We start from the raw sequence: 24056 nt of genomic DNA on the forward strand, positions 1-24056 counted from the left end.
AGATGGAGTAGTTTTCAATGGTGAACATCACAATGTTGATCATATCTACTATATGATTCACGCTCGACCTTTTGGTCTCAGTGTTCCGAGGCCATATCTGCATATGCTAGACTCGTCAAGTTTAACCCGAGTATTATGCGTGTGCAAAACTGGCTTGCACCCGTTGTATGTGAACGTAGAGCTTATCACACCCGATCTTCATGTGGTGTCTTGGCACGACGAACTTTCGCAAAGGTGCATACTCAGGGAGAACACTTATACCTTGAAATTTAGTGAGAGATCATCTTATAATGCTACTGTCGACCTAAGCAAAATAAGATGCATAAAACATAAACATCACACACAATCAATATAAATGATATGATATGGCCATCATCATCTTGTGTGTGTGGTCTCCATCTCCAAAGCACCGTCATGATCACCATCGTCACCGGCTTGACACCTTGATCTCCATCGAAGCATCGTTGTCGTCACGCCAACTATTGCCTCCACGACTATCGCTACCGCTTAGTGATAAAGTAAAGCAATTACATGGCGATTACATTTCATACAATAAAGCGACAACCATATGGCTCCTGCCAGTTGCCGATAACTGTGTTACAAAACATGATCATCTCATACAATAAAATTTAGCATCATGTCTTAACCATATCACATCACAACATGCCCTTCAAAAACAAGTTAGACGTCCTCTACTTTGTTGTTGCATGTTTTACGTGGCTGCTACGGGCTGAGCAAGAACCATTCTTACCTACGCATCAAAAACCACAACGCGGTATAGTAATTGCTTTTTGATCTTCAGAAAGAACCCTGTTCATTGAATCCTATTCAACTAAAGCCGGAGAAACAGACACCCACTAGCCACCTGTGTGCGAAGCACATCGGTAGAACCAGTCTCGCGTAAGCGTACGCGTAATGCCGGTCTGGGCCGCTTCATCCAACAATGCCGCTGAATCAAGAATCAACTAGTGACGGCAAGCAGTATGTATATACCCACGCCCACAACTCCTTTGTGTTCTACTCGTGCATATAACATCTACGCATAAATCTGGCTCGGATGCCACTGTTGGGGAAAAAAATTCCTACGCACACGCAAAATCATGGTGATGCATTGCAAAGAGAGGGGAGAGTGTCGTCCACGTACCCTCGTAGACCGTAAGCGGAAGCGTTATGAGAACGCGGTTGATGTAGTCGTACGTCTTCACGATCCGACCGATCCAAGTACCGAACATACGGCACCTCCGAGTTCAGCACACGTTCAGCTCGGTGACGTCCCACGAACTCTGATCCGGCAGAGTTTCGAGGGAGAGTTTCGTCAGCACGACGGTGTGATGATGGTGATGATGATACTACGGACGCAAGGCTTCGCCTAAGCACCGCTACGATATGACCGAGGTGGATTATGGTGGAGGGGGCACCGCACACGGCTAAAAGATCAACTGATCAACTTGTGTGTCTTGGGGTACCCCTCTGCCCCCGTATATATAGGAGCAAGGGGGAGGCTGGCCGGCCCTAGCAGGGCGCGCCAGGAGGAGTCCCACTCCCACCGGGAGTAGGATTCCCCCCTTTCCTAGTTGGACTAGGAGAGAAGGAAGGGGGGAGAGGGAGGAAGGAAAGGGGGCGCCGCCCCCCTCCTAGTCCAATTCGGACCAAAGGGAGAGGGGCGCGTGGCCTGCCCTGGTTTCCTCTCTATCTCCACTATGGCCCAATAAGGCCCATACATTTACCGGGGGGTTCGGGTAACCTCCCGGTACTTCGGTAAAATCCCTATTTCATCCGGAACTATTCCGATGTCCAAATATAGGCTTCCAATATACCGATCTTTATGTCTCGACCATTTCGAGACTTCTCGTCATGTCCATGATCATATCCGGGACTCCGAACTACCTTCGGTACATCAAAACACATAAACCCATATTACCGATCGTCACTGAACTTTAAGCGTGCGGACCCTACGGGTTCGAGAACTATGTAGACATGACCGAGACTCGTCTCCAGTCAATAACCAATAGCGGGACCTGGATGCTCATATTGGTTCCTACATATTCTACGAAGATCTTTACCGGTCAAACCGCATAACAACATACGTTGTTCCCTTTGTCATCGGTATGTTACTTGCCCAAGATTTGACCGTTGGTATCCTTATACCTAGTTCAATCTCGTTATCGGCAAGTCTCTGTACTCGTTCCGTAATGCATCATCCCGCAACTAACTCATTAGTCACAATGCTTGCAAGGCTTGTAGTGATGTGCATTACCGAGAGGGCCCAGAGATACCTCTTCGACAATTGGAGTGACAAATCCTAATCTCGATCTATGCCAACTCAACAAGTACCATCGGAGACACCTGTAGAGCACCTTTATAATCACCCAGTTACGTTGTGACGTTTGGTAGCACACAAAGTGTTCTTCCGGTACTCGAGAGTTGCATAATCTCATAGTCATAGGAACATGTATAAGTCATGAAGAAAGCAATAGCAACAAACTAAACGATCATCGTGCTAAGCTAACGGATGGGTCAAGTCAATCACATCATTCTCTAATGATGTGATCCCGTTAATCAAATGACAACTCATGTCTATGGTTAGGAAACATAACCATCATTGATTCAATGAGCTAGTTAAGTAGAGGCAAACTAGTGACACTCTGTTTATCTATGTATTCACACATGTACCAAGTTTCCGGTTAATACAATTCTAGCATGAATAATAAACATTTATCACGATATAAGGAAATATAAATAACAACTTTATTATTGCCTCTAGGGCATATTTCCTTCAGTCTTGACCATATCACATCACAACATGCCCTGCAAAAAGAAGTTAGACGTCCTCTACTTTGTTGTTGCAAGTTTTACGTGGCTGCTATGGGCTTCTAGCAAGAACCGTTCTTACCTATGCATCAAAACCACAACGATTTTTCATCAAGTGTGCTGTTTTAACATTCAACAAGGACCGACCGTAGTCAAACTCGATTCGGCTAAAGTTGGAGAAACAGACACCCGCTAGCCACCTGTGTGTGAAGCACGTCGGTAGAACCAGTTTCATGAACACGGTCATGTAATGTCGGTCCGGGCCGCTTCATCCAACAATACCGCCGACTCAAAGTAAGATGTTGGTGGTAAGAAGTATGACTATTATCGCCCACAACTCTTCGTGTTCTACTCGTGCATATCATCTACGCATAAACCTGGCTCGGATGCCACTGTTGGGGAACGTAGCATGCAATTTCAAAAAAATTCCTACGATCACGCAAGATCTATCTAGGAGATGCATAGCAACGAGATGGGGAGAGTGTGTCCACGTACCCTTGTAGACCGAAAGTGGAAGCGTTAGGTTAACGCGGTTGATGTAGTCGAACGTCTTCATGATCCAACCGATCCAAGTACCGAACGTACGTCACCTTCGTGTTTAGCACGCGTTCAGCTCGATGACGTCCCTCGAACTCTTGATCCAGTAGAGGGTCGAGGGAGAGTTCCGTCAGCACGACGGCGTGACGACGGTGATGGTGATGTGATCCGCGCAGGGCTTCGCCTAAGCACTACGACGCTATGACCGGAGGAGTAAACTGTGTAGGGGGGCACTGCACACGACTAAGAGAACTCTTGGTGTGCCTTTGGGGTCCCCCTGCCCACGTATATAAAGGAGGGGGAGAGAGGCCGGCGGCCAGGAGGGGCGCGCCATGGGGGGAGTCCTACTTGGACTCCTAGTCCAAGTAGGATTCGCCCCCCCTTTCCTTTCTTCCACCGGAGGGAATAGGAAGGAGAGGGAGAGGGAAAGGGAAGGGGCAGCGCCACCCCCGCGGGCTTCCCTCTCTCTCCCTTAGGCCCATGTTGGCCCAACACTTCCCCGGGGGGTTCCGGTAACCCCTCGGTACTCCGGTGAAATACCCGAATCACTCGGAACCATTCCGATGTCCAAATACAACCTTCCAATATATGAATCTTTACCTCTTGACTATTTCGAGACTCCTCGTCATGTCCGTGATCTCATCTGGGACTCCGAACAAACTTCGATGACCAAAACACATAACTCATAATACAAATCGTCATCGAACGTTAAGCGTGTGGGCCCTACGGGTTCGAGAACTATGTAGACATGACCGAGACACATCTCCGGTCAATAACCAATAGCGGAACCTAGATGCTCATATTGGTTCCTACATATTCTACGAAGATCTTTATCGGTCAAACCGCATAACAACATACGTCATGCCCTTTGTCATAGGTATGTTAGTTTCCCGAGATTCGATCGTCGGTATCATCATACCTAGTTCAATCTCGTTACTGACAAGTCTCTTTACTCGTTCCGTAATGCATCATCCCGCAACTAACTCATTAGTCACATTGCTTGCAAGGCTTATAGTGATGTGTATTACCGAGAGGGCCCAGAGATACCTCTCCGAAACATAAAGTGACAAATCCTAATCTTGATATATGCCAACTCAACAAACACCTTTGGAGACACCTGTAGATCATCTTTATAATCACCCGGTTACGTTGTGACGTTTGATAGCACACAAAGTGTTCCTCCGGTATTCGTGAGTTGCATAATCTCATAGTGAGAGGAATATGTATAAGTCATGAAGAAAGCAATAGCAATAAAACTAAATGATCATAATGCTAAGCTAACGGATGGGTCTTGTCCATCACATCATTCTCTAATGATGGATCTTGTTAATCAAATGACAACACATGTTTATGGTCAGGAAACTTAACCATCTTTGATTAATGAGCTAGTCAAGTAGAGGCATACTAGGGACACTCTGTTTTGTCTATGTATTCACACATGTACTAAGTTTCCGTTTAATACAATTCTAGCATGAATAATAAACATTTATCATGATATAAGGAAATATAAAAAACAACTTTATTATTGTCTCCAGGGCATATTTCCTTCAGGACGTGGCCGAGCGGTCGAGCCCGATGGCGTGTGACTCTGCGACCACGAGAGCTTCCCTGGCCATCCGGGCATGGTGCCTCGCGTGACATGCATGACGGTCACGCCTCGCGTCCGTAGCGTGCTTGCCATACACCATGCCGACATTTACCTTCGGCTCGGGGACGACACGCCACTGAAGGGATTGCACCATCTCTTATAACTCTTTTGAGATCATAATGTGACGATAAGTTTGCACATATATAAAGTTTGCAAGTTTATTGCATTGGTGAATTCTTATGTGACATATAATGTTATGTGAGTGCAAAGTAGATTAGTACAAAATGATTCAATATCTTACTTCTTTGAGAGAGATTAGCATTGATGATGACTATGGCCATGTTTGGTTACAGAGACCAGACTAGAAAGAGTCCCTTTTAATCCCTACTATGTAACCAAACAGGAGGGTCTTTTTCTTTAAGGACTAGAAAAAGACTCTACTGGAGGGTCTTTTTTCTTTAGTCCCTGGGACTAAAAAAAGTCTAGTCCCTTACAACCAAACACCCCCTAACTCTATCCGTTAAGAAGGATAGTGACAAACAATTTGGTTTACTAAAGATGTACTCCCTCCGTTCCTAAATATTTGTCTTTTTAGAGATTTCAAATGGAATACCACATACGAATGTATATAGACATATTTTAGAATGCAAATTCACTCATTTTGCTTCATATGTAGTCACTTGTTGAAATATCTAGAAAGACAAGTATTTAGAAACGAAGGGAGTACATAAGTGCAATGTGAGACCTTCATGTAATTTTCATTATGTTTGAGGTGTCTTTTACTTCTGATGAACTTTTGTAATAGATCAAGATATTTTTCGCAACAATAAATAAATTACAGTGATACATCGATTACTTATTTTATACTTAAACTAGGTATATTCCAGTTGCCATGAAGGTCAAATATTTTTTCTATAACACGCTAAAAGGACCATACGAGGGAAATGCATTGGAGCTGTCAGGTGTCACACACCCTATATGAATATAATATTAGAAAAAACCAACTTTTTTAAAAAAATTCCGAAATCTTGGCATATCAAACATGGTGCCCATTCCACCCCGCATTTTAGTTTTGTGAGGAATGGACACCCATAATATCCGTGACCAAGAAAATACATCATCCATGTTTGATTTTCAAAAAATTCAGTTTTTTTTAAAATTTCCTAGTATTTTATAATACTTATATTAATATAGGGGTGTGTGTGGCACCCCATACAAGGAAATTAGAAAAAAAAACTGAATTTTTTCAAAATCAAACATGGGTGCTGTAGCCGTGTTGGGGCATGTAATCAACGGTTGGGGGCATGTTCCTTGGGGGCCAAGGTTCTTTGGTACCTTGGCGTGGCCGTGTGGGCTACATCAATCAACCAAAAATCAAGCACGCGGTGAGCTGTACGCGGCAGATCCGTCGTGTGCGCCACCACGTTCACACGGCTGCATCCAGGAGACGTGTCCAGTTCAGCACTCCTGGAAAATACCAAATAAATCCAGCTCGCACACTTGCAGTAATAAAAAAACATAATAATGCTCTTGCCAGAACAATACAAGGAAATAAAATACTCGTGTTACTGGAAAAGGGCCGTGAGGCGGGGCGTCGGGGCCCAACTACCCAACCCAAACCCAAAGCCCACGGGAGCCATCACAGTGGAGAAAGAGAAACCCTACTCGTCCCCCGCAGAGAGAGAGAGAGAGAGACGAGACGCGAGACGAGAGAGGGGAACGAGTCGAGCCGCGCGCCGCTTCCGTCGGGGACCAATATAAGCCGGCTTTCTCTCTCCTTCTCCCCACAGCCCACCAAACCCTCGCTCTTCCCACCGCAGGAAAGAGCTCCTCTCCCCTCCCCACCCCCACCGCCTCCGCCGACGAACCGATCGAATCCGGGACCCCGATCTCGGATTCGCTCGGCAGATCAGCGCGCACCAGCCCCCAAGCCCCCGGATCGCACTTCGTCCTCCCCACCGCGCGCTTCAGGTAACGTCTCCGGGGAGATCTCTCCTCCGCTTCTTTTTTCTCCCCGTGTGGTCGGCGGCGTTCGGTCGTGCTCGATCGATCTGGGCTGGGCCGTGTCTGGCTTCGTACTGGATCGATCTGGGTATGGTTAGTTCCGTTGTGGTACTGGATCTGGGGGACAGTCGGCGGGAGGGGAGGTTTTTTCCCCGGGCGTTTGCGGGAGGGGATCGATCTCGAGATTCAGCGATTTAGGTTCCGCAGCCTCGGTCTCAGAGAATTTTTTAGCTTCATGCGCGATTTAGTTTCCTGCTAGTTTAGCCTTGTCTAGTGGGTTAGACAGATTTAGGCTAGGCTCTTGATGATGATTTCGTTTTACACGTCTAATGGTGTGCGCTGCGTACTGTGGACTGGGGGACTGTGCATGCTTTGCTTCGTTTGGTTAGGTACACTGTCTACTTTTGTTAGTTGTGACCGGTGTGAACCAGTACCTGGGAACAAACGTCTTGAGTAGTGTTCTGTGTCCCATAATGGGTGAAGGAAGAATCGTGGGAAGTACATGTACTTGTTGAACTTGAGTGCTAGGTTCTATTGGCGTGCTTTTGATGCCTATAATTATCGCATGTGCATGTGCTCCTTCAGAGTTAGGTACACTGTTTGTGTTGTTAGTTGTGATCTATCATCTATGTGAACTACACAAACATGTTGAGAGTAGTGTCAGGAATCACGGAAAGCTATTGGCTTGCTTTTTTTTGCCTCCAGTTATTGCTGGCCATGTGTCCTGCATACTGCTAAACTGACCTAGTTTGTAAAGTTCGCATGGTTATTTCGAGGTGCAATCTTGTTAATTTGACTTCTTTCTTTTCCTGTTCGAATAGAACATCATCTGGGATTTGTGTCCACTTAAGTGGGATAGTCTAATGCTATTATGTATGCAATCAATGGTTGTTTGGTACCAAAATTCCTGCCACTGCTTTCTGTTAACATGCTCCTGTTTTTGTTCAATACAGCCATGGCAGGAATGGCACCAGAGGGTTCGCAGTTTGATGCTAAGCAGTATGACAGCAAGATGACCGAGTTACTGTAAGTCAACTCTACCAATTTATTGTCTCAGCCTTTGGGGGCCATTTTAAGCTCTCCTTTTTTGCTCAACAGATTGCATGATTATGAATATGCAGGAACCAAGGTGACACTGGGGAGTTTTTCACCTCGTATGATGAGGTGCATGAAAGTTTTGATGACATGGGTCTCCAAGAGAACCTTCTTAGAGGCATCTATGCATATGGTATACTTCCATCAGTTTGTAATCTCATATTCCATAGCCCTTGATAGCAGTCTGTTTTAATCTACACGATCTGCCTTTCTTCTGTATAAACCATTTTCTGTGTGATGGGAGGACTACCGAGTCTTCTTGCTTTATGTGGAGCAAACATTTCATGTTTGTATATTCCTAAGCAAATGTCACAAAGTGAGCCCCCTGATGTTGAGGTTTCCCTAGGGTTTCCTCTACCAGATGGTAGTCTCATATTCCATCGCCCTTGATAGCAGCATAGCGGCAGTTAAACTTTGGGAATTGCCATGAGACGCACATCTGTTATTGTGTGCATTTTGTTTCATACACATTCTTATGCCTTGTTGGTAATGGATTGCATGTTTCAGTTTGGTTATTGTGCTTATTTTCTGTATAAAAACCATATTCTGTGTGATGGGAGGACATCCGAGTCTTCTTGCTTCTATGTGGAGCAAACTTTCCATGTTTGTATATTCCAAGCAAACGTCACAAAGTGAGCCCCCTGATGTTGAGGTTCCTCTGGGGTTTCCTCCACCAGTTGGCTGTCTCATATTCCATCGCCCTTGATAGCACCATTGTTGCACTTAAACTTTGGGAATTGCCATGAGACACACATCTGTTTTGTGTGCATTTCATTTCAAACGCATTCCATCTGTTTTGTTTTTTGCACGTTGTGCTATTTCTGTATGAAAACTACTTTCTGTGTGATGGGAGGACATCCGAGTCCTCTTGCTTTACTTGGAGCGAACTTTCCATGTTTGTATATTCCCAAGCAAACGTCACAAAGTGAGCCTTCTGATGTTGAGGTTCCCCTCGGGTTTCCTCCACCAGATGGCAGTCTCATATTCCATCGCCCTTGATAGCAGCATTGCTGCAGTTAAACTTTGGGAATTGCCATGAGATGCACATCTTTTATCATGTTTTTCATTTCAAATGCATCCTTGTGCCTTGTTGCTAATGTGTTACATGTTTTTTTTCTGTATAAGAACCAACTTTTGTAATGTGAGGATGAGTTTTGCTTTCCTTCGACACTCTTAAACAATATAGTTTGGTCATCTTACAAATACAAACACTTCTATTTGTAGGTTTTGAGAAGCCATCAGCCATTCAGCAAAGAGGAATTGTTCCCTTCTGTAAGGGTCTTGATGTGATTCAGCAAGCTCAGTCTGGAACAGGAAAAACTGCCACCTTCTGTTCTGGAATCTTGCAGCAGCTTGACTATGGATTGGTTGAGTGCCAGGCATTGGTCCTTGCTCCAACCCGTGAGCTTGCACAGCAGATTGAGAAGGTCATGCGTGCTCTTGGTGACTACTTAGGCGTCAAGGTGCATGCTTGTGTTGGTGGAACTTCTGTTCGTGAGGACCAAAGGATTCTTGCCAGTGGGGTGCATGTTGTTGTTGGCACACCTGGTCGTGTGTTTGATATGTTGCGCAGGCAATCCCTCCGCCCAGATAACATCAAGATGTTTGTGTTGGATGAAGCTGATGAGATGCTTTCACGTGGTTTCAAGGATCAGGTCTACTTCTTACACATAATTACTTAGAATTCTGCAGATTGTTTTTACTATGTGTCTTTAAAACTTAGAAGCTTCTGTGTGCACATGTTCATTCACATGTGATATTATTTACATGTTACTATTTCTATGGTATAGCTGCAACTTGCTTCTTCATCATTTATACTAGTCTATTCCTCTGTCCCAAAATAAGTGTCAACTTTGTAACTTAGTTCAAAATTGTACTAAGGCTGAGACACTTATTTTAGGATGGAGGGAGTACATTTACATTCTAAATGTAGAGACTATTTGTCTTTTACATGCGTCATTATTTATAATATTTTACTTAATTACTATTGATACTCCAATTTATATTTTTTCTATGATTTGTACACCAACTACTAACTGTTGTACGTCATGTTGCTTAATTAGCTAACTAACAGGCGACTTTATCTGTTGCAGATCTATGATATCTTCCAGCTTCTTCCATCAAAGATTCAGGTTGGGGTGTTCTCTGCTACCATGCCTCCTGAGGCCCTTGAGATTACCCGCAAGTTCATGAACAAGCCCGTGAGGATTCTCGTCAAGAGAGATGAGCTTACCCTTGAGGGTATCAAGCAGTTCTATGTCAATGTGGAGAAGGAAGAGTGGAAGCTGGATACACTCTGTGACCTGTACGAGACCTTGGCAATTACCCAGAGTGTCATCTTTGTGAACACCCGCCGCAAGGTGGACTGGCTCACCGACAAGATGAGGGGAAGGGACCACACTGTCTCTGCCACGCACGGGGACATGGACCAGAACACTAGGGACATCATCATGAGGGAGTTCAGATCTGGATCTTCTCGTGTGCTCATCACCACTGACCTGCTGGCCCGTGGTATTGATGTGCAGCAAGTCTCCCTTGTCATCAACTACGACCTGCCGACTCAGCCTGAGAACTACCTCCATCGCATTGGTCGTAGTGGTCGGTTCGGGAGGAAGGGAGTTGCCATCAACTTTGTCACCCGTGAAGATGAGAGGATGCTGTTTGACATCCAGAAGTTCTACAACGTGGTCATTGAGGAGCTCCCGGCCAATGTCGCTGACCTGCTCTAAGATTATATCTTAGGAATGCAGTAAGGTGCTTGATAAAGTTCATTTTTGTTGAATATCTCCCAACTCTCAGTTTTGGAGTGGTAAGGTCTGGGTCTGTTTGAATCGTGGTTAAGGATGGTCTGAGTTTTTCTTGTTATGCAATGTCTGGAAATTTTTGTAGTGCGTAGGCTGTGCCATCTCCTGGGCTAGCTGGGATAGAGTAACTCTCATGAGTATTTTACTTTTCGTTGTGAAGTTATTTTATTGCGCATCTGTTTTTGCATGCTCGAGCTCACATCTTTTTCCTTCTATCATGTATGATCGAGTAAAATTGAAACAGCGTTGTTCTGTCGTAGCAGCAGCGATCGGCTAGCCTAGCATATGTTCAGTTTGAATTTGTGAAATTTAGGCTGTACAGAAAAACCAAAATTGTGGCCCAACGGCAAAAAAAAACGGCCTACCTGAAAATACATATTTGTTTTTTTATTGTTTATGCCAACGTCACGCCAGATCAATGTGAACGGATCCTTCCCTCCGGGCGAGGCGTTGGCAGGATGGGGGAGTTGCTCTACGTGATGCTGAAGGGCAAAGTCGGTATCTATTGCTGCTGATATGGGGACTCACCTGAAGATTTGGATCACCTTATGCTGCTGTCATTAAAGACATCTTGTTCTAGTTTTTTTTAGAGTAGCAGCACTTTATTCAGGGCATTTACAGCCGAAGGTTGCAAATTTGGGCCCTCAAATGCGCGTCCGCGGGTAATGACCGGGCGTGCCTTAAATTTTATAATTTATAACCACATATCCTATTTTCAAAACATCTGTTACATGCAGGGCCATGTATGTCGATCATCCCGTCCATCTTGTCGCCTGGACATCGAAAATTGCTCATACTTAACATTTTCACACCTCGTCGAGTGATGAGCTAGTCGACCAGCTTAAATATTCGGGTCGTCCAAACGGAATAAGCTTCTGACATCATTGCATTCTTTATTAAGGATATGGACCCTTACTATGAATCTTCTATCTTTATCACATAAAAGATTCATAGTCAGGGTCTATCTCCTTCACATGGGGAACATTAGGGTTAGCTTTTTTGGATTACTATGTGTCTTTGCATCAAAATAAAATAAAAATCGTATCAACATATATGATCCAAACAAATTTGACACTCGATGAACAATCATCAGTCCATGAAATGCAATCTAATGTCAAATTTATCTCGAGAATTGATAGACCTACACAACAACACCAAGCTTGCCGCCATCCGCTGGCGCAACTATTCAAGCCGGGCGGCGTCTGCCTCACCTGGCGACGTGGGAATAAAATTTGGTTGCATCAATGAGAGAGGGAGGAGTTTCGGGCGCTGCAGGTGGGACCGTTGACCTGCAGCAGGGTCAGCGGGCGTGCCTGGGCGCCCCATCTCCGCCTCATATTTGGGCTGGATATGAGAGATGTCGATCAGCCCGTGCATTTGAGGCCCGTTTAAGGCGTCCGTCTGGGTTAGATTTTCGCGACCGAGCAGTGACTGGGCGACCCGCTCGAGCGTATGAGATGAGTTTGAGAGGTCCAGTTGTAGATGCTCTTACACCACGATAGATTTGACTCGGAGTATGCTCACAGCTACGAGCAATTGTGTGCTAGTACATTCAACAAATGTTTTACATGAATAAAAGAGCAAGCTTGAAAACCTGCTGCCGGAGATTCAATGTCAGCAATCATCGTACCTACTGTAGATCGATCCCTGAAGGCAACACCAAGTCTTTGGACCAAAGAGAGACAGTTAGAGGCTAGGATTATTTTAGAGAAGCCCTCATCACGGGCAAGGGCAAGGGCATGGTGGCAAGCCAAAGCCTAAGCAAGTTCAGGCATCATGATCCCTTCAGACTGCTTATTACAGGCCAACAAGCATTTTCCGTTGTGGTTCCGTATCACAATGCCGATTCCCATCCTTTGAGAGCTCGAGAACAGTGCAACATCCACGTTAATAATGACTGATCCTTTCGCTGTTGGAGTCCATAGAGCCACTGACAGAGGACTCACGCCTAGAGGTCGAACTAGTTTTGGAAAAATGATGCACAATCAGATTCAGATAAGCTTTAATCTTCTCAGCCACCCTACAACAAAGCAACACAGTAGCATTGTTGCGAGCATCATTTCTAGCCTCTCAAATGTGCCAAGCTGTTACAGCAAGAACCGTACCTGAAAGGGAGGAACCTCGATCAAGGAAGTCAAAAATCCATTGCTTGGCGTTGACAAGTTTCTTCCTGCACAATTGGAGGGAACAGGTCTCCTTCACCAACTTCCAGACTTCACGAGCAAACGGGCAAAAGAGAAGTAGATGCTCCACCCTCTCCACCCTACCATAGAAACAACAACAACCATCCTCCTTAACAATATGGCATCGCTGAAGTTGGAAACCAATGGGAAGACAATCATGAGAAATTCACCAAAGGACAATTTTCATCTTCCGAGGAGCCTTGATGGCCCATAGCGCTTTCCAGTGCTTCTCCTCAGAACGAAGGTTGGAGCTGAGCCCCCTGCCATCCACACTAAGGTCTTTACAGAAGACAAAAGACTTGGCCAAATTATACACAGTTAACCATGTAGATCCCAAACTTATTGTGTGGCCACACGGCAAAGTCATCAGCTCCATGTTGACTGATAGAGAGATGGAGAATTTCATTCGCCACCCAGTCATCAAAACAGCCCCGCACCACTTCCACATCCCAGGATTTGAGGTCCTTAGACAAAAGAAAATTCACCCTTGTGTCCTCAGGGGTTTGTATAAGTGGTCTGTAACGCCCCCGATTCAATCGTACACTAATCATACACGCAAACGTGTACGATCAAGATCAGGGACTCACGGGAAGATACCACAACACAACTCTACAAATAAAATAAGTCATATTACAAGCCAGGGGTCTCGAAGGCTCGAATACAAGAGCTCGATCATAGACGAGTCAGCGGAAGTAACAATATCTGAGTACAGACATAAGTTAAACTAGTTTGCCTTAATAAGGCTAGCACAAACTGGGATACAGATCGAAAGAGGCGCATGCCTCCTGTCTGGGATCCTCCTAAACTACTCCTGGTCATCGCCAGCGGGCTGCACGTAGTAGTAGGCACCTTCCGAGTAGTAGTAGTCGTCATCGACAGTGGTGTCTGGCTCCTGGACTCCATCGTCTGGTCGCAGCAATCGGGTATAGGAAGGGGAAAAAAGGGGGGGGGGGAGCAAAGCAACCGTGAGTACTCAACCAAAGTACTCGCAAGCAAGGAGCTACACTACATATGTATGCATTGATATCAAATGGATTAAGGGTATCATATGTGGACTGAACTGCAGAATGCCGGAATAAGGGGGGATAGCTAATCCTTTCGAAGACTACGCTTCTGATAACCTCCATCTTGCAGCAGGAGAAGAGAGTAGATGGTAAGTTCACCAAGTAACATCGCATAACATAATTCTAACCGATGATCCTTCCCTCGTCGCCCTGTGAGAAAGCGACCACCGATTGTATCTGGCACTTGGAAGGGTGTGTTTTATTAAGTATCCGGTTCTAGTTGTCATAAGGTCAAGGTACAACTCCAAGTCGTCCTGTTATCGAAGATCACGACTATTCGAATAGATTAACTTCCCTGCAGGGGTGCACCACATTTCCCAACACGCTCGATCCCCTTTGTCTGGACACACTTTTCTGGGTCATGCCCGGCCTCGGAAGATCAACACGTCGCAGCCCTACCTAGACACAACAGAGAGGTCAGCACGCCGGTCTAAATCCTATGGCGCAGGGGTCTGGGCCCATCGCCCATTGCACACCTGCACGTTGCGAGGGCGGCCGGAGAGCAGACCTAGCAATCTCCATTACAAAGGAAGTTGCGTTACGCGGTCCAACCCGGCGCGCGCCGCTCAGTTGCTAACGTCACGAAGGCTTCGGCTGATACCACGACATCGAGTGCCCATAACTGTCCCCGCGTAGAAGGTTAGTGCGTATATGCCAGTGGCCAGACTCAGATCAAATACCAAGATCTCGTTAAATGTGTTATCTTGAAATAACCGCGAATGCCGACCAGGGCCAGGCCCACCTCTCTCCTAGGTGGTCTCAACCTGCCCTGTCGCTTCGCCACAAAGATCCACACAGAGGTCCGTTGGGACAAAGGTCCTTTCAGCCCCCAATCCGTGAATCACTCGTGGGTGCTCCACGAGCCGACCCGACTTTAATCACCACAAGTATCATATTTTATGTATAAGTATATACCCGTGACCAGATCCCAAGTGATCACGGCCCGATAGTATAGCATGGCAGACAGACAAGAATGTAGGGCCACTGATGATAATCTAGCATCCTATACTAAGCATTTAGGATTGCAGGTAAGGTATCAACAGTTGTAGCAACAATGACAGGCTATGCATCAGGATAGGATGAACGGAAATCAGTAACATGCTACACTACTCTAATGCAAGCAGTATAGAGGAGAGTAGGCGATATCTGGTGATCAAGGGGGGGGGGCTTGCCTGGTTGCTCTGGCAAGAGAGAGGGGTCGTCAACACCTTAGCCGTACTGGGTAGCAGCGGCGTCGATCTCGGTGTCTAGCGAGAGAAGAGGGGCAAGAAATAATAAATACAATGCAAACAAATGCATGACGATGCATGTCATGACAAGCGTGAAGCTAGATGTGCCCTAACACGGTACGAGGTGGTACCGGTGAAGGGGGAAAACATCCGGGAAAGTATTCCCGGTGTTTTGCATTTTCAGACAGATGAACCGGAGGGGGAAACTTGCGTGTTTGCCATGCTAAGGATGCATGGCGGACGAACGGGCTGCGTATCCGGATTTGTCTCGTCGTTCTGAGCAACTTTCATGTACAAAGTTTTTCCATTCGAGCTACGAATTAAAAGATATTATTTTCTAAAGATTTTATTAATTTCTGGAATTTAATTAATTATTTAATTTAATTCAAAATTGGATTTATGACATTAGCATGATGTCATGCTGACGTCAGCAGTCAACAGGGGTTGACTGGGTCAAACTGACGCGTGGGTCCAGTGGGACCCACCTATCATACTCTGTTAGGTTAATTAGGGTTTAGTTAATTGATTAGGTTAATCTAATCAGGATTAATTAGTTTAACTAATTAATTAAGATTAATTAAGTTAATTAATTAATTAATAATTATTTTTTCCCTTTTTTTTGTTGAAACGTTCTCGGCATGGGGCCCCATTGTCATAGGGCCATTGGGCCTTAGTGGGTGCGGGCGTTCGGTTGCGGGCGTACCCGAGTGGGCACTCGCCCGCAGGGCGGGACGAGGCCGCCGAGGGCAAGAGGCGAGGCCACCGGCGACGAGGAAGCCTGCCGGGCGGCGCAGTGGGGAGGCGGTCGCGGGTGGCGCGTGTGGGGAGGCCACGCGGCCAGGCGGCGCGGGCGGAGGCGGGGCACGCTGGGAGCGGCGGCTAGCGACGAGCGGAGCAGCAGGCTGCGCGAGCAGCGCCCGAGGAGCAACGAGCAGGGCGACGCGACCCATGTGCGGTCGAGCGACGAGGCCGGGAGCAGCACAGCTGCGTGGTGGGAGCGGGCGACGGAGGCGCAACAGCAGTTCAGCAGACACGAGAGGCGACGGGCAGGCGCACGCGAGCGAGACGTGGCCCGGGCGCGCGCGTGCGTGGCCCCGAGGCGCAGGAGCGCGACCAGGCTAGGTGCGAATGCTATAGGAGGAGCGGTGGGCAAGCGTGGGGGCAGCAGACGGGCGCTGGGCTGCGCGGGGTCGGCGGTGGCCGAACGCGGCCATGGCGGTCGCGCGCGCAGACGAGGCAGGGTGAGGCCATCACGGGTTCGAGCGCGTGCGCGGGGGCGGAAGAGAGGAGGATCGGCGCGCGCTCACGGGGGTATGCAGGGATCGTGGCAGTGGGGGTTGAGGAGGACGACTGTGGGAGTCCTGGATTAAGGGGTCTCCGGACAGCCGGACTATCTCTATTGGCCGGACTGTTAGACTATGAAGATACAAAATTGAAGACTTCGTCTCGTGTCCGGATGGGATTATACTTGGCGTGGAAGGCAAACTAGGCAATACGGATATGGATATCTCCTCCTTTGTAACCGACCTTGTGTAACCCTAGCCCTTTCCGGTGTCTATATAAACCGGAGGGTTTTAGTCCGTAGGACACAACAACTATAACATACAATCAAACCATAGGCTAGCTTCTAGGGTTTAGCCTCTCTGATCTCGTGGTAGATCTACTCTTGTACTACCCATATCATCAATATTAATCAAGCAGGACGTAGGGTTTTACCTCCATCAAGAGGGCCCGAACCTGGGTAAAACATCGTGTCCCCTGCCTCCTGTTACCATCCGGCCTAGACGCACAGTTCGGGACCCCCTACCCGAGATCCGCCGGTTTTGACACAGACATTGGTGCTTTCATTGAGAGTTCCTCTGTGTCGTCATTTTTAGGCCCGATGGCTCCTCCGATCATCAACAACGATGCGGTCCAGGGTGAGACCTTTCTCCCCGGACAGATCTTCATATTCGACGGCTTTGCACTGCGGGCTAATTCGCTTGGCCATCTAGAGCAGATTGAAAGCTACGCCCCCGGCCATCAGGTCAGATTTGGAAGTTTGAACTACATGGCTGACATCCGCGGGGACTTGATCTTCGACGGATTTGAGCCACAGCCGAGCGCGCCGCACTGTCACGATGGGTATGACCTAGCTCTGCCACCGAACAGTGCCCTGGAGGCCGCGCCCGCATCAGCTCCGACCCTTAGCTCGGAGCCAACTACGCCGATCGAGGACGGGTGGCTAGACACCGCCTCGGGGGCTGCGGTCTCAACGGCGATCAAGCCGAACACCAGCCTCATCCTGTGCGAAGCCCGTGACTCCAAGGTGCCGGAATCTTTTCTAGACTCCGAACCTTCCGCGCCCCTGCCAATCGAATCCGATTGGGCGCCGATCATGGAATTCACCGCCGCGGATATCTTTCAGCACTCGCCCTTCGGCGACATTCTGAATTCACTAAGGTCTCTCTCCTTGTCAGGAGAGCCCTGGCCGGACTATGGCCAACAGGATTGGGATGCGGACGACGAAGAAATTCGACGCCCACCCACCACCCACTTCGTAGCCACTGTCGATGATTTAACCGACATGCTCGACTTCAACTCCGAAGACATCGACGGTATGGACGACGATGTAGGAGACGAACATGAACCAGCGCCTATAGGGCACTGGAAAGCCACCTCATCATATGATATATACATGGTGGATACACCCAAAAAAGGCAATGGCGACAAGATAGCGGAGGATGACCCCTCCAAGAAGCAACCCAAGCGCCGACGTCAGCAGCACCGCTCTAAGTCCCGCCAAAGCAAAAGTGGTGATACTGGCACAGGAGATAATAACACTCCGGATAGTGCCGAAGACAACAACAATCCCCTCCAGCAAGATTTAGAGCAGGAGGATGGAGGAGCCAGCCCTCCTGAGAGAGCGGCAGACGGAAAGGAGAAGGATGATAATTACATACCCCCCTCCGAAGACGAGACAAGCCTTGGCGACGACGAATTCGCCATGCCAGAGGACCCCGTCGAACAAGAGCGCTTCAAACGCCGGCTTATGGCCACGGCAAATAGCCTGAAGAAAAAGCAGCAGCAGCTTCAAGCTGATCAAGATCTGCTAGCTGACAGATGGACTGAAATCCTCGCTGCCGAGGAATATAAACTCGAGCGCCCCTCCAAGAGTTACCCAAAGTGCAGGTTGCTACCCTGACTGGAGGAAGAAGCGTATGATGCGGCTGATCGGCCACCTCGTGGCCGTGATAGAGAGGCATTCCAGTCAAAAGCTCAGCCCGCACCCCGACGCCATTCAAATAAAAAACATGGGGAAACACACCAGACCTGCGAGACGTATTGTAGGACAATGCAAAGAATGCAAGATCGATCTACGGATCATGAGGGCGCGCCACTATGCGAGACGACAAACGTCACGCCGGATACAGTAAAAGTAAATCCGTCCGGGCCGAACACAGTGGGCAAGACCCATTCGAGATGCGTCGCGATATAGCCCAATACAGAGGTGCCACACACCCTTTATGCTTCACAGACGAAGTAATGGATCATCAAATCCCAGAAGGTTTCAAACCTGTAAATATTGAATCATACGACGGCACTACAGATCCTGCGGTATGGATCGAGGATTTCCTCCTCCACATCCACATGGCCCGCGGTGATGACTTACACGCCATCAAATACCTCCCACTAAAGCTCAAAGGACCAGCGCGGCATTGGCTTAACAGCTTGCTAGCAGATTCCATTAGCTATTGGGAAGATCTGGAAGCCGCATTCCTCGACAACTTTCAGGGCACTTATGTGCGGCCGCTAGATGCCGATGACTTGAGCCACATAATTCAGCAGCCAGAAGAGTCGGCCAGACAATTCTGGACTCGGTTCCTTACAAAGAAAAATCAAATCATCGACTGTCCGGATGCAGAGGCCTTAGCGGCTTTCAAACACAACATCCGTGACGAGTGGCTAGCCCGGCACCTTGGTCAGGAAAAGCCGAAATCTATAGCAGCCCTCACGACACTCATGACCCGCTTTTGTGCGGGAGAAGACAGCTGGCTGGCTCACAGCAATAACATGTCAAAAAACCATGGTACTTCGGATACCAAGGACGGCAATAACAGGTCATGTCGCAACAAACATAAGCGCCGTATTAATAGCGATAATACTGAAGACATGGCAGTCAATGCCGGATTCAAAGGCTCTAAACCCGGTCAGTGGAAAAAGCCATTTAAACAAAGTACGCCAGGCCCGTCCAGTTTGGACCGCATACTCGATCGCTCGTGCCAAATACACGGCACCCCCGACAAGCCAGCCAACCACACCAATAGGGATTGTTGGGTATGCAAGCAGGCCGGCAAGTTAATTGCCGAAAACAAAGATAAGGGGCCACATAGCGATGACGAGGAAGAGACCCGACAGCCGAACACCGGAGGACAGAAGAGGTTCCCCCCACAAGTGCGGACGGTGAACATGATATATGCAACACACATCCCCAAACGGGAACGGAAGCGTGCGCTCAGGGACGTATATGCGTTGGAGCCAGTCGCCCCAAAGTTCAACCCATGGTCCTCCTGTCCGATCACCTTCGATCGCAGGGACCACCCCACTAGTATCCGTCATGGCGGATTCGCCGCACTGGTCCTAGACCCAATCATTGACGGATTTCACCTCACTCAAGTCCTTATGGATGGCGGCAGCAGCCTGAACCTGCTTTATCAGGACACAGTGCACAAAGTGGGTATAGAACCCTCAAGGATCAAACCCACAAAAACGACCTTTAAAGGCGTCATTCCAGGTGTAGAGGCCCATTGCACAGGCTCAATTACACTGGAAGTGGTCTTCGGATCCCCGGATAACTTCCAAAGCGAAGAGTTAATTTTCGACACCGTCCCGTTCCGCAGTGGTTATCATGCACTGCTCGGGCGAACCGCATTTGCTAGATTCAATGCGGTACCGCATTCTGCATACCTCAAGCTTAAGCTGCCAGGACCTCACAGAGTTATTACTGTAAATGGAAACACAGAACGCTCTCTCCGAACAGAGGAGCACACCGCGGCCCTCGCGGCGGAAGCGTAAAGCAGCCTCTCAAGGCAATCTACTAGTTTGGCGTTTCAAAACCAGGACACCTCCAAGCGCGCTCGAAGTAATCGGCAATTAGACCGCCTGGCGCGATCTGAGCTCGCGTAGCAATGCGGCCCCACCCCAGTCCCAGCCAAACGGCGACATCCGTGCCACGCTTACATAATTACGCATTAAAAATACCATGGGCGCAGGTGGGGAGGGGGGCACAACTGCGACACGCCCCAAGATGCGGCTTAAACCGCACTAGGGGCTTCCCGCTTTGTTATTTTTTCTCTTTTTCAGGACTTTAATCTCTGGAAACCCTGTCCGGAAGCACTATTGCCGAACACATGATGCAACAACCAAGGAGGCAGGAAGCTACGTCACACCATGGAATTCCCAGGTGGATTACAGTAATGAGTGAAATATTTAAATTTAGTACTATTCCTCAGCCTGCCCTTGGAAGGGACACAGTCCTACTCTTTGCTTATCGCACTATCTGTATCATTCTGCTTTAACGCACATTTTTGAATAAACAAATGCATAGCACTACGACTATTATTGCATTCTTGTTATATATATATGTGTGTGTGTTCATTAACGACGCCTTGCAACCGTACACTTTGGTATGACCAATACACCAGGGGCTTACGTACCCCACAATATGGTGTGAAAAGTCCGAACACTTTCACAAGTGCGACACCCCGAACTTATAGCATTATATGCATCAGCTCCGAATCATGTCTTTGGTCAAATGTTGGGTTTGCCCGACTCTTATGTTTTGGTATCTTACGTTCCGCTCTATCGGCTAAGGTAGCGCTAGGAGAACTACTGCGATTGTGCCCCGGTTCTGCCGGGCTTAGCACCTCAGTAGAGAAAGCTAAAACTGACTGTTATGATAAGGTGAGAGACTGGTCGCTGTTCGGTGAGGTTTTCGAATCCCTAAAGACTTATGCCGCTTAGGGCGAGGGGCCGACCCTGTCCGGCTTAAAGGCGTGTATCGCGCCCTGAATTCGGCCTTCCGAATACCAGTGCTTCGCCGAAATTTAAAATTATAGAATTCTATGGCTAAGTGAGAGTGATAAAGCATTATTAGTCCGGTTGCCTTGTTCGCTGTGCTGAGCACCTCCCTCGAAGGACCCAAACATGGGAACAAGAGTGCTCAGGTTTATCCCGAACACCCCAGCACTCGTGGCATGGGGGCAGAAGCCGAGGACTAGCCATCTCTCAGATTGGATAAATGGCCAAACAGAAGGCCATATTTTAAATTCAAACAAGCGTTGCATAGCGCATATGAAACAAGTTTTCATAAATACAGGATAAAACGAGCAAGTCTCACTCAAATATTACATCTTTAGAACACTCATCCGCTATAAGACAGGCACCCGGTAGAACACCCTCGTAGTACATCTCGGGGTGGCGGTGCTCCTTGCCCTCCGGCGGCCCTTCCTTGATCAGCTTCACGGCGTCAAGCTTGACCCACTGCAATTTCACACGGGCGAAAGCTCGGCGTGCACCTTCAATGCAGATGGATCGCTTGACAACCTCTAGCCGCGGGCAGGCATCCACAAGCCGCCTCACCAGGTCGAAGAAGCTGTTCGGAAGGGCGTCGCCAGGCCATAGCCGGACTATAAAGCCCTTCATGGCCTGTTCGGCCGCCTTATGTAGCTCGACCATCTGCTTCAGCTGGTCGCTCATTGGCACCGGGTGTTCGGCCTCAGTATACTGAGACCAGAACAGCTTCTCCATTGAGCTTCCACCCTCAGCCTGGTAAAATTGTGCGGCATCGGACACGCTGCGGGGCAAATCTGCGAATGCTCCTGGAGAGCTCCGGATTCGGGTAAGTAATCGGTAATTTACTTTTACATGCTTGCTTTGCATATAGAAAGCCTTACCCGCCGCTATCTTCTTCATTGCGTCGATCTCCTGGAGGGCCTTTTGGGCTTCGGCCTTGGCACTTTTTACGCTCTCGAGGGCTGCAGCAAGCTCAGACTCTCGCGTCTTTGAGTCAAGCTCCAACACCTCGTGCTTCGCCACGAGAGCCTGGAGCTCTTGCTGCACCTCGCCCACCCGAGCCTCGTGCTTCTCTCTCTCGGTGCGCTCCTTGGCCGCTTTATCTTCGGCCTCGGACAGCGCTTGCTTTAGGGTCACCACTTCGGTCGCGGCCCCTGGCAAATTGATGATAATCCTGTCATTTTGCAATCGCATTATTTTTATACATGTACATAGACTAGGTACTACTTACCTTTATTCTCTCGAGCTGCCTCTTGGTAAGGCCGAGCTCGTCTTGGGACCCTTTAAGGTCGTGCTTCAGTACGGCGACCTCCGCAGTCAGTGCGGCGGACGCCAGCAGTGAAGCCTGCATATGCATATTGACATATTTCTATTAGACTCCTGCGATATTGTTTGATCCTCTATTCGGCTTTTCTTTGTGAACACTGAACAGAACATCAGGGGCTACTGTCTATGCGGTAATATTTTCCCTATACTTTAAACACTTACCTCAAAGCCTGTTAGAAGGCTGGCACAGGCTTCAGTCAATCCGCTCTTAGCGGACTGAACCTTCTGGATCACCGCACTCATAATAGTGCGGTGCTCCTCGTCGATGGAAGCGGTGCGAAGCGCTTCCAGCAGATTGTCCGGCGCCTCTGGATGGACAGAGGTCGCCGGTGCAGGCATCTTGCCCCTCTTAGAAGGAGGCCGCCTGCCCGAGTCCGGAACCACTGGAGGTTCCGGCGCGGTGTCCGGCCGAGGGCCGAGCCCGGAGCCCTCAGGGGCTTTGTCCCCTCTGCTCCCAGAGTACGGGAGGCCGCCTTGAGGCGCCTCCGGGACTGTCTCCCCTCGACCCGGTGCTTCGTGAGATAGCACCTCGGCGTCGTCCGCAAGATGAGGGGAGGTGGCGGTCGGAACTGGATCGCTATCCATATCCGACGAGCCCAGAGAGCCGTCCGATGATACATCGATACTGGCTCGTGGTGACCTGCATAATCATGTTCGGCGTTATGGAAAGCAGTGCGGCAAAGGAATACTATGAATTACTCTAGTATCCGAATACTTACGAATTCCCCAGGGGCTTGGCCCTGGGTAGCCACTCATCTTCGCTATCGGCGGCGGTGCTGGAGTAGTCCGTAGGAAGGGTCCGCCCTTTCTTGGACCCTCCGGCCTCCCCAGTTGGGGCGACCTTCCTTTTCTTATCTCCCTCGTCTGGGGGGGGGGAGCATCCTCTTCTACCTCCTCGTCTTCCGGGGAGGATTGCGCCGTAGAGTCCTCGGACGGTAAGTCCGGTGATGCCTGGCGTCGGGAACTCTTTCGGGTTCTCTTGGACTTCTTGGTCTTCTCCGGCACCGTATAAGGAGCCGGAGTCAGCATCTTCATTAGAAGAGCGTTCGCTGGGCCGTCGGGCAAAGAAGCCGGACAGTCGATCTGTCCGGCCGTCTCCTGCCAATCCTGTCAAAGGTACGGGAGTTTAGATCCCGCATGGAGCCAAGCTATGAAAAACATCTATCCTGTAAGAGGTAAAAGCAGCTTACCGCGCTGGCTTGGCGCTTCGCGCTGAATCCGCGATCTTCAGTAGTAGGAGGGGGGACCTCGGCGCTCTTGAACAGCACCCTCCAGGCATCTTCGTGAGTTGTGTCGAAGAGCCTGTTCAGAGTTCGGTGCTGCACCGGGTCGAACTCCCACAAGTTGAAGGCCCGTTGTTG

At 48.6% G+C, this 24056-nt stretch overlaps 1 protein-coding gene across 1 annotated transcript; it reads left to right on the forward strand.

Annotated features, from left to right (window-relative positions):
- Positions 1 to 6699: 6699 nt before the first annotated feature.
- Positions 6700 to 11026, forward strand: LOC125514168 (eukaryotic initiation factor 4A-like). The gene is made up of 5 exons (XM_048679443.1): positions 6700 to 6907; positions 7894 to 7966; positions 8062 to 8168; positions 9260 to 9690; positions 10129 to 11026. The coding sequence occupies exons 2-5, from the start codon at positions 7896 to 7898 to the stop codon at positions 10762 to 10764; spliced, it is 1245 nt and encodes a 414-aa protein (XP_048535400.1). The 5' UTR covers positions 6700 to 6907; positions 7894 to 7895; the 3' UTR covers positions 10765 to 11026.
- Positions 11027 to 24056: the final 13030 nt, after the last annotated feature.

This window comes from Triticum urartu, chromosome 6 (genome assembly GCF_003073215.2).
Source record: "Triticum urartu cultivar G1812 chromosome 6, Tu2.1, whole genome shotgun sequence".
Classification (NCBI taxonomy): Eukaryota; Viridiplantae; Streptophyta; class Magnoliopsida; order Poales; family Poaceae; genus Triticum; species Triticum urartu.